An 11,161-nucleotide genomic window follows, 5' to 3' on the forward strand; every position below is an offset into this window, starting at 1 on the left:
AAAAGAAAAGAAAAGAAAGAAAGAAAGAAAGAAAGAAAGGAGAAAGAAGGGAAGGAAGGAAGTCTCTGTAGTCCAGATTAGTCACCAACTGCCAACTTTCTATCTTGTTGTCTTACCTCCCCAGCACTGGAATTATGGGTCATCACACTGGGCTAATGACCCTCATTTTATAGTTGAGAAACTGAGAAGGGCTAATGGAATCAGAGAACGGAACAGGTGGGATGGTTCCGTCAGAAAAGGTGCTTGCAGCCAAACCCAAGGACCCAAGTTCAGTCCCCAGGACCCACATGATGAAACAAGAAAACCAACTCTTTCTGGAATGATGCTGTCACATAGAAATAAATAAATGGAGCTAGAATTGGAGAACAAACCCAAACTGCCGGTGGGATCCTCTCCTGGCAGACAAGATACCTGAGAGACAGGCAGGCAGGGCTGACACCTGGGTTGGGCTTGTAAAGCCCTGAGTTCGAATCCTCATTCTGTTCTTTGCATGCTCTGCGACACAGGCAAATTAATGCTTGAGCTTCTGTCTCTCCATCTCTAACATGAGGACACAGTCTAGAAGGGTGCTGAGGTTGGAGGTAAATCCACAGAGATGTAGCCCATACAGGAACAGTCGCATCCAGGAAGCCCTTAAATCCAATGATTGCTGTGTATATCCTTCCTCCCAGGTATGACATCAAGGGCTGTGAGGTAAGCCGCTGGGTGGATCCAGCCCCTGAGGGCAGCCCCCTTGTCTTGGTGCTGAAGGACCTCAACTTTCAAGAAAGGACCATAAAACTGGGTGAGTTACACGGTCACTGCCTATTCCTCCATTAAGGTGAGGTTTGGAAGGAGGGTCCCCTCTGCCCAAATTCTTAACAGCCTAGGACTCAAATCCTGGCTCCAGACTTATGCAACTTGGGGTGCAAGGTAGATTATAGAATGGGGCTGGTCATGGCATTCACACTTCCGGGGCAAACACAGGCACGTGGTGAGGACTCAGGTGGGTTGTGGTGCTCCCAACAGGAGCCCAGCGGAGCTGGTTCATCCGGCAGATGGAGCTAGACACCGCCTTCCTGCAGGAGCTGAATATTCTGGATTACAGCCTCCTGGTGGCCATCCAGTTTCTCCACAAGGACGAGAAGGATGGTTACCACAGCCTTTTCAGCACACTCAGGTGAGCTTTGCCTCCGATGTGATGGCAAGGATGGGTGGGGTGAGGTAGGCAGGAGGTGAGAGACTACCTTCCCTCTTGTGGCATGGCACAGGCTTAAAGGCTGGGAAGTACTCTGTGTGTGTGTGTCTGTGAAAGGGACGCTGCAGCTCGAGACTGTCAACTCCGTTATTCCTCAGCCCCCTAGCATACCTATCTCCCTCGTACCTCGCTCGCTGACTGGGAGGCGACAGCTTTATCCTGTTCCCATACCTAGGTCCTTACAAGGTGCATCGAAGTCGGAGGGAACGGGGGGCCAGAACTGCCGGATGCTGCCCAACCTCCCCAATGCCCTCCATATCTTGGATGGGCCAGACCAACGCTATTTTCTGGGCTTGGTGGATCTGACTACCGTGTATGGGTTTCGTAAACGGCTGGAACATCTGTGGAAGATGATACGCTATCCAGGCCAGAGCATCTCCACTGTCAGCCCGGCTCACTACGCCCGTCGCCTCTGTCGATGGGTGCAGGCGCACTCTGAGTGACTCTCACCTGTCTGCCTTCTTCCAGTCTGGACAATGCGCCCACAACAATTCTCCAGCTGTGCCCAAGGAGCTAGCCTATAGTTCATCGTACCGGCCACGAGAGGGCAGCACGCTCATAACTAATGCTGTGAAGACTAAGCTCCCATTCGGTGACGGTGCTGTACCCTGCATAGAGCAAAGACCCTGACCCCCTACCCTTAGCTCATTTATTATTAAAAAATGTTGATATTCTCTTTTTACAGACCACGAAATGGAGGTTCACGAGATGAAGGGGGTGAGCAAGACCACTCAGCAATAAATGCTGGAACCAGCCTACACCATGACTTGTGCCTGGGGACTTAGTTTTGGCCACCCAGTTCCTATACCCATAGCCTCACGCTCTGGAGAAGGGGGAGGGGAGGAGGCCCTACCCCTTTGTTCCAATGGGGAAACAAGCCCAGAGCTTTTAGGGTGCAGGTTAGGAGCAAGATCAGTCCCAGATACTAGGCTTTTCAATTCCCAGCTCTGGAATGGCTTCACCATGCTCCTCTGAGAGACAAGAGGGTAACAATGAGGCAGAAGCAGGCTTCCTGGAGTTGGTCTAGAGGGAAGCCCCTCAAGGGTCACTGTTGATCTTGAGTGACTTCTCAGACAAATGGGAAAGCCTTAGTGGCCAACCCAAGAATTTTGAGCTAGCCTATAGCAACCCTGACCATTTCTCTTGCTTCCTCTGGGAAACCAATATGGCCTCGGACTACAGTCTGATCTAATTGTGCTCAATGACCTTTTCTTTCAAGGTATCCTAGAACCTGGCTGTGTTTCCAGGGCATGGTGCTACCTCCCTGCCCCTCCCTCTGCCATGTAATGTGACAAATGGAAAGAAGACACACAGACCTCAGAGACACAGTAGACACTGACTGAGCAGATGTCCTGTAGCAGGCTATCAGCTGGGATGATGATGACACAGCTTTGGGGAGAAGCCTGGGACCTAAGTCCTGGCGAAAGGCGCCATTACCAAAGCATCTCACCAGTTATGTCAGGAGAGAAGGGCGCTTTGCTTTCTAAGCAGAGACCAGAAGGGTCATTCATGTCCTAGTTGGGTCCCAGGCCAAGGGCACAGTGAAGGACCTGGAATTTGGGAGAACCTGGAATTTGGGGAAAAGGGAACATCTTAGCAAGAAGTAGGGTTGTGGGGCTTGTGGGGGTGAGGGATGTCCCCTAAGACTGGTCAGCCAGGACCCTGGAAAAGCATCTTAATAACTCTATTCTACTGGCCCACCAGATGTGGTCAGACTTTGAAAAGTGTCTGGTGGGGTTAGAGTTGGGGAGGGTGCAGCTGAGGGCAGGGGAGGGTGGGGCTGAGGGCAGGAGAGGGGGCATTGCAGAAGAGGCTGCCCTCAGTCAGCCATTCCAGGAATTGGCATTTTCCAACAGAGACACATGGCCTGTTCTGGGTATTCTTGGGCAAGTACTCTGTGCTGGCAACACCTGCAGGAATTTCTTCTTGGTTGGCAAGATGGTGTTCATCTTTTGATGCTGCCCAGAGGTGTCCAGCCAGGAACATAGGGAGGTAGCAGGGAGACAAAGTAGGAACATCTGACACAGCTTCTGGGGTCTGGCTTCCATGGGACTGACCCTGAACTCAGAGCCCTGAGATCCCACACAAAGGTGACAACCCTCCCTGCAGCCAGGAACCTTGGCAGAGCCTGAGGCTGTGAGGGAAGTCACCAGAGACCTCAGAGACCCCGCAGTCCTGGCTCGCCCATCGTCTGTGTGGGTGGTGAAGGCGACTGAGAATGTCACCAGACGGAGGAGATGAGTCTAATGAGCACATAGGTATGAGAAGCAGGGAAGTGATTCAGAGTGATTTCACAGTGCCCTGCTAGGGAGGATGTGGCTAATGCCTGTAACCCCAGCATTTGTGAGGCTCAGGAGGATCCCAGGCTAGCCTGGACTGTGTGTGACACACACTAGGGTCGTGTGGGTAGAGAGAGCTTCAGTTGAAATGATGACTCTATCATTGACCCGTAGGGTGTCTTTGGAGCAGTTTTCTTTTCTTCTCTATTAATGATGTGGGAGAGTGCAGGCTACCGTGGGCAGGGCCACCCTGGGCAGGTGATCTAGGTGGTTATAATAAGAAAGGTAGTGGAACGTGAGGCTGAGAAACAAGTTAGCAAGCAGCATTCCGCCATAGCCTCTGCTCTAGTTCCCATATCTAGGCTCCTGCACTCATTTCAGTGATGGACTGTGATGTGGGAGTTAGGAGTTACAAGCTGAAATAAAACCTTTTCCTCACGTTGCATTTAGTCATAGTGTCTGTCTCAGAAACAGAAAGCAAACAGGGACAGCTACATAGAAAGATCCTATGCTCCAGTGGCGCAATCAGTTAGCGTGAGGTACTTATACAGCAGTATATGTGCGGGTGATGATAAGGTTGTGAGTTCGAGCCTCACCTGGAGCATGTTTTCTTCCCTTTCTGCCTCAAACACGATTGGAAATGCATTTTTACCGGGCGGTGGTGGCACACGCCTATAATCCCAGCACTTGGGAGGCGGAGGCAGGTGGATTTCTGAGTTCAAGGCCAGGCTGGTCTACAGAGTGAGTTCCAGGACAGCCACGGCTACACAGAGAAACCCTGTCTCAAAAAAACAAAAAACAAAAAACAAAAAACAAAAAAAAACAAAAACAAAAAAAGAAAAGAAAAGAAAGATCCTGTCTGAAATAATAGCTTGGGTGTGCCATTCGTAGGCAAGGATCTTTGAGGAGTTGAGGTTTGCACTGAGAGACAAGGAACCCCACTAGGGATGTGACTAGAGAATGCAGCCAGTGGAAGGTCCTGAGGTAGGAATGGGCTTGATATGACAGGTCAGAAGGTAGCCACAAGGGAGGGATTCCATTTGAATCCTCAGAGGATCATAGGCAGTGGGAAGGCCACAAGAACCAAGCAGAAGTACAATTTTATGGTGGTGCTCTGAGCTGTCTCTGCCTTTTCTCACTGGGACAGGGTTATTTTTTTCCACTTAACAGAGAAGAAGGGGGTGAGGACCTGCCTCAGGCATAGGCTGCATTGACATAATCAATACAAAATGGCTGTATTAAAAACAGCCTGCTGGGCAATGGTGACATACAACTTGAATTCCAGTACTTGGGAGGCAGAGGCAGGCTGATCTCTGTGAGTTCAAGGACAGCCTGGTCTACAGAGCAAGTTTCAGGCCAGCCAGGGCTTTACAGAGAAACCCTGTCTTGAAAAAAGCCAAATCAAACCAACAATAAAACAACCTGAGCCATTAATCCCAGCTCCCAATCCTCTAGCAGAGGTAGCTGAATCTGGGTGAGTTTGAAGCCTGCCTGAAATATGTGGGGTCCTGTCTGTCTGTCTGCCTGTCACTATCTCTGCTCTGTCTCTTTTGAGTTTTTGAGACAGGGTTTCTCTGTGTAGCCCTGGCTGTCTTGGAACTCACTCTGTAGACCAGGCTGGTCTCAAACTCAGAAATCCGCCTCGCCTGCCTCTGTCTCCCAAGTGCTGGGACTAAAGGCGTGCCCACCACTGCCTGGCGTCCTGTCTCAAAAACATGCTTCTTCATTGCCTACCTGAAATTCATACTCAAATTCACATCTTGTATTTGAGCTGCCAACCCAACCAGCCTGAAACCCAGAGCTGCTTAATTCAAAGCCCTTGCTTCATTTCCTGTCCCCTGTCACTTCCCGGGCAATTTCAGAAATGGAGAACCTTAAGTCTCCACGGCCAGTAGCCATTACAAGGGTGGCTCAGACCTTCTGGAGATCTCTTGCAGTCTTCCAACCACACAAGGACTAGAGTGGGAAGCCAAACTAGACAGGCCCCGCCCTCGACGTCGAGACCTCGCCCCCAGCCCGGAGGTCTCAGAGACAGCCACGCACGGCCCGCCGGCGCTGCGCAGGCCCCGCCCCCTGAGCGCGAAGCCTCCGCCCCTCCCGGAGGCCCCGCCCACGCCCCCGGCTGAGCTGCCCCAGCTTCCAGGCTTCCGAAGCTGCGGCGGCAGCACCGCCTCCTACCCGGGGCCGGGTTCCAGCCCCTCTGGCCCGGCCCACTGGACATGGAGCGCCGAGCCGCGCATCCTGAGCACCCGGCGCGCTCCAACCTACTCGTTCGGTTAGCACCCAGCTTGGGGAGGGGACGGTGGAAGCTAGCCGGGTGAAAACCCCACATCCTGTCCGCCCCAGGCCTCTCCATCACCCCGCGGTAGAGAGTTGGGATGGACGGGGACGATGTTCTTCTGGCTCCTGGCTCTCTTTGCCTGCCTCCGACCGAATGGATGACCTTGAGCCGAGAGCGCCCCCTCTTTGCCTCTCCTTCCCCATCTGCACAATGGGGATTGGTTTGGCAAGGTCTCTGAACCCAAGGCCTTTAGGATGGGACACGTTGTCACATGCTTGGAGACCGTTAAGGCTTTTAGTTCCTGGGCTCGTTTTCCTTGACCTGGATTTGTCTCTTCCCTTGCCTCAGTTTCCCTCATATCCTGGGACCAGCTTCCAGACTTTCTCATCCCAGGCTCTGGAGACAGCAGCCTCCAGACTGCTGAGGGCAGAGGCAGCATGAAGGCCCCGGTAAGTGACAGGGAAGAGAGAAAGTTGCCTGGGGATTTAGGGGCAACCTGGGCAGAGCTTTACAGCCACTTCCCACGCCCGGAGTTATAGTGATTCCCCTCAACTCCTTTTGGTGTTCAGGGATGAAGCTCAGAGCCCAAGCACATGCTCTAACGCGGAGTCCCTCCCACACAGCCCTAGTGGTCGCTCCTGCGCCAGCCCCATGCTCCTGGGGCTTTGTGACCCCAGGCCGGTGTCTTCCCCTTTTGGTTTCAGTTTGTTCTTCTCCCCTAGAAATGGAAGTAACTCAGTGTTACCCAGTTGGGAAAGAGGTGTGAGACTGATGTGAAGGCTCAGGTCAGCTGCTCTTTTCTTTTCGTCTTTACAGGTGAACCCCCTGAATACTGGGGTGGGGAGATTAATTACCACTGCCCGAGTCATGGTCTTTGGTCCCTTGTGGGCAGCGGACCAGCTGTTGTGTAGAGCCGAAGACCTTAGAGCTGTGAACCTGGTCTCCTGGACAGCTGGCCACACAGAGGCGACTTATTTTTAGAAACTGATGTGGTTTATGGACAGACAAGGAAGGGTGGGCCCTGGCAGGATGTGCTGGGGCTGTTCAGCACCTCTGCCTTTCTGGGCACACTGGCTAGCTTCTAGTGTTTCCTCTGGAATGGCCTTGGGCCTAGAAAACTGGAGTTCTGAGAGTCACAGGTACTGAGATGGATGGCCCAGCACACAGTGACAGACACCTTGCTGGGTGCTTTCAGTGGGTGTGCAGGAGGCCACCCCCAGGTGACCGAACCAGAGGGCTTCTTCCAGTGGCTTGTGGTGTAGTTTTTTCTAGAAGTGGGAGTGGCTGAGCAGAAGCATCCCAGCTATTGAAAGCATTATCTGTTTGTTTGTCTGTTACAGTTTTTGAAACAGGGTCTTGGTCTGTAGTACAGGCTAGCCTGGAACTCACTGTGTAACCCCGGTTGGCCTCAAACTTTTTTTTTTTTAAGATTTATTATATATAAGTACACTGTAGCTGTCTTCAGACATCCCAGAAGAGGGCATCAGATCTCATTACAGATGGTTGTGAGCCACCATGTGGTTGCTGGGATTTGAACTCAGGACCTTTGGAAGAGCAGCCAGGGCTCTTAACCTCTGAGCCATCTCTCTAGTCCCATGGCTCAAACTTGTAACAGTACTGCCTCAGGCAAGGGATGAGCTACCATGTTTATTATACTAGATATTTAGATTATTAGATTATTATTAGATTAGGTGGAGATATCTATCTAATCTATTTTATCTACCTATCTAAATAGTGGGAGGTTGTGAGGCACCCTACCTGGGTGTGGGTGGTTATGAGGTGCCCTACCTGGGTTCTTGGAACCTGGCTCCTTTGCAAGCACAGAAAACTCACTGCTACCACCAAGTAAGCCATTGAAGACATTTTTAAAAAAAGATTTATTTATTTATTTTATGTATGTGAGTACACTGTCACTCTCTTCAGACATTCCAGAAGAGGGCATCGGATCCCATTATAGATGGTTGTGAGCCACCATGTGGTTGCTGGGATTTGAACTACAGGACCTCTGGAAGAGCAGTCAGTGCTCTTAACCACTGAGCCATCTCTCCAGCCTCTGAAAGCATTTCTTAAGTGATGCTTTCCTCAAGTCCCTTCCACCTCCTGGACTGCCCAGCCAGCCCAAGGGATACCCAGGTTCAGTAGGGGGTGGGGTGATGGAGGTAGCAGTGCCCTGGGGTGAAGGCCATGGAGACCCCAGACTGCATAATGTATCTGGGTTCTAGGTGAGAATTTGGGTTCTGCAATGTGGAAATTACACCCTTGCTGTGTGGCTCTGAGCGGCTTCATCCCAATTGAGTGTCCTGACCTGGAAGAGGGGATTCGGGGGACTTGTCTCTAGATTGGAGGACCAAGAGCTAGGCATCCTTGAGGTCTCGCCAATGGAGCTGAAGAGGTTCTACATGGGGAGGCTGGGTGTTATCTACAAGTGCCCCACAGGCATGTGACTGCTGTCTCCTTCAGGGCCGCCTTCTGCTCCTCATACTGTGCACCTTGACACTCTCTGCTGTCTATGTCTTCCTGTGCTGCTGGGCCTGCCTGCCACTCTGCCTGGCAACCTGCCTGGACCGCCACCTCCCTGCGGCCCCCAGATCCACCGTGCCAGGGCCCCTGCACTTCAGTGGCTACAGCAGCGTGCCAGACGGGAAGGTGAGTCAGCCAGGCAATGCTAAGGGAGCCAGCGGGTCCCCAGCTCTAGGAAACAGAGAGAACGAGGCTGGTGGCAAATCAGCCTGAATTCTGAGCTTAGCTTCACTGATCACCAGCTGTGCGACATCTGCCAGTCACTTGTCCTCTCCGAACACTCAAGATCTAGGAGGAAATAGGATTTGCACTACGCTGATACTGCCTGGGTACCCCCAACTACAAGCTGGGGATGAAAAATAGGGAGGGCTGCCCACTGGGGATAACCTGGGAACACAAGAAGTCTTCAGACTTCTGGGTCTCCATACCATATGCTCAACAAACATGGCTTAGCTCCTGCCATCAGTCTGTCACAGTGTGGCAGCTGAGGAGAAAGAGCCAGCATAGGTCCAGGTTATGTATGGTCCCAGGAGTCACGAGACGGGGACACCGAGGTCTGAGAGTGACAAGACAGCCATGACTCCCGCCCATGGCGTCCACTTCTCCATATTTACTCCACCTGGTGTGATTCAGAGACATTCACAACCTTGATCCTAATAGCAGAAGCCCTATGTGTCACAGTTCACAGTTACTGGCTCCTTAAAGCCATCTTGTAGTTATTGGCACTACAGTCCTGGTTCTTAGCTTGGTGGCCCTAGGGCCATGCTTGGGAGCTCTGGGTTGCTGGAGACCTGTCATGTCCCCATCCCTGCCTATGTTGGGCTGTGCTAAGGATTCAAAGGGTGACTGGCAGACAACACACCGTGCACAGCGCCCAACTGCAGTGTGAGGATTTGATGGGGAAATGAAAACACCTGGACTGGGCTGGGCTGGGGCTACAGCTCAGTCATCGTTAGCAAGGTTAGCAAGGTTAGCAAGGTCGAGGGCTAAGTTCAATCCCCAGGACCAACACCAAACCAAAACAAAGGAAAGAAAACTCCCCGAAATGTGAGCTCTCCACTCCCCAAGAATGCCCAGGTGGGACGATGGCAGCCAGGGTGTCCTGGATGAACACGATCCAGTCCACCATAGTATGGCCAGAGTTCTTTTAGATACTCAGGCCCTTCTAGAATGTTTTCTAGAAGGATTGGGTGTGTGGACGGTCAGCCTTGGGCTTTGTTTCTCAGGCATTGTTCACATTGATTGACTGATGATTGACTGATTGATTGGTTGAGACTGGTTCTCTCACTGCCTGGAATTAAGTGGCTAGGCTGGCGAGTGCCCCTTGAGGATCTACCTGTCTCTGTCTCCTCAGTGCTGGGATTCCAGGCTCATGCCACAGTGCCCAGCTCATTCACCTACCCTTCTTTCTCTCTCCCTCCTTCCCTCCCTCCTTCTCTCCTGTCCTTCTCAGGGTCTGAAATTGGACTCATGTCCCCTGACCCCTCTTCCCTGCCTCCATTTTTTTTCTTTTTTAAGAATTTATTTATTTTATGTATATGAGTACTCTGTAGTTGTACTGATGGTTGTAAGCTTTCATGTGGTTTCTGGGAATTTGAATTTAGAATCTTTGCTCACTCCGGTTAACCAGAGCTCTCTCTGACCTAATGATTTATTTATTATTATATTGGAGTATACTGTAGCTGTCTTCAGACACGCCGGAAGAGGGCGTCTGATCTCATTACGGATGGTTGTGAGCCACCATGTGGTTGCTGGGATTTGAACTCAGGACCTCTGGAAGAGTAGTCAGTGCTCTTAACCGCTGAGCCATCTCTCCAGCCCCATTTGTTTTTTCTTAAGTGGGAAATCCAGATTTTGAATGTCAGCAGGTATACCTTTTCCTCTCTTGTAATGAAGGAAAACAATTGGCCTGTGAGGGCCAGTCTGACAACCCTTGATGGGGCCGATTATCACTAGAGAGACAGCCTGCCATTGCCAGGACAGGCCCAGACCAAGGACACAACAAGGACATATTTTTGTTTTTTTCTTTGTTTTCTGCTTTTTCAGGAGAGGGTCTCACATAGCCCTGGTTGGCCTGGAAGTTGCAGTGTGGCAGATGGCTTTGAACTGATTATCCTGCCAAATGCCCAAGTCCCGGGATTATAGGCTTGCCCCACTATCTTTTTTTTTTTAATATTGTAGTACAGAAAATGGATTTATGAGTTCTTAAATCAACATCTTATATATGTATAAAAAAGAGCTGAGTGGGATTTCACAATGTCTTTATTGAGTGGAACTAATCTTTTACATGGCTCTATAAACTTGAGTTCCTCCAGGTGAGGGCCCAGCACTTTCATGGGAGCCGTGGCAATCTTCTCTGAGTGTGTGCACTCAGGCTGCCTAGTGTCTGCCTCTTGGGTGGTATAACAAATAGGAGATGGGGCCCTTAATGGGCCTGAGGTCTGGGTAGCAGCTCACATCTGCAGTGCCAGCACCTAAGTCCCAGGACAGTCTCTGGACACAAGACCTTGTCTCAAAAAAAAACCGGGACAAGATCTGGAAAATGGAGCAGTCGTAAAGTGTGTGCTCTGCATGCAAGATTAACCCACAATAAGCTAGGTTGGCCTGGCAACTTGATGTAATCCCTTCTTTAGGGAGGCAGAGACAGAATTGTCTGGGTAAACTCACTAGCCAACCTAGCCAGAGCAGGGTTCTCGGAGACCCTTCTCAAGGTACATGGTGGCAAATAGTCAAGAAAGACAGACACAGCAGGAGGTGGTGGCCCATGCCTTTAGTCCCAGCACTTGGGAGGCAGAGGCAGGCGAAGCCAGCCTGATCTACAGAGTGAGTTCCAGGACAGCCGGG

General features: G+C 51.3%; 2 protein-coding genes across 8 annotated transcripts in view; both read left to right on the forward strand.

Annotated features, from left to right (window-relative positions):
* Positions 1 to 2,001, forward strand: part of Pip5kl1 (phosphatidylinositol-4-phosphate 5-kinase like 1) — an 8,097-nt gene extending 6,096 nt beyond the window's left edge. For 3 of the 6 annotated variants that reach the window (XM_031369844.1, XM_031369843.1, XM_031369845.1), the window contains 3 exons: positions 672 to 784; positions 1,009 to 1,159; positions 1,413 to 2,001. In XM_031369844.1, coding sequence (XP_031225704.1) covers positions 672 to 784; positions 1,009 to 1,159; positions 1,413 to 1,680 — 532 coding nt within the window. In that variant the 3' untranslated portion in view covers positions 1,681 to 2,001. The remainder of the gene's footprint in view (positions 1 to 671; positions 785 to 1,008; positions 1,160 to 1,412) is intronic. The other 3 variants (XR_004118520.1, XM_031369841.1, XM_031369842.1) reach the window with 3 other exon arrangements.
* Positions 2,002 to 5,664: 3,663 nt separating this feature from the next.
* Positions 5,665 to 11,161, forward strand: part of St6galnac4 (ST6 N-acetylgalactosaminide alpha-2,6-sialyltransferase 4) — a 12,673-nt gene continuing 7,176 nt past the window's right edge. Inside the window, exons 1-3 of one of the 2 annotated variants that reach the window (XM_031369847.1) lie at positions 5,665 to 5,791; positions 6,146 to 6,246; positions 8,258 to 8,443. In XM_031369847.1, coding sequence (XP_031225707.1) covers positions 6,235 to 6,246; positions 8,258 to 8,443 — 198 coding nt within the window. In that variant the 5' untranslated portion in view covers positions 5,665 to 5,791; positions 6,146 to 6,234. The remainder of the gene's footprint in view (positions 5,792 to 6,145; positions 6,247 to 8,257; positions 8,444 to 11,161) is intronic. The other variant, XM_031369848.1, reaches the window with a different exon arrangement.

Source organism: Mastomys coucha, unplaced genomic scaffold, assembly GCF_008632895.1.
Source record: "Mastomys coucha isolate ucsf_1 unplaced genomic scaffold, UCSF_Mcou_1 pScaffold15, whole genome shotgun sequence".
NCBI lineage: Eukaryota > Metazoa > Chordata > Mammalia > Rodentia > Muridae > Mastomys > Mastomys coucha.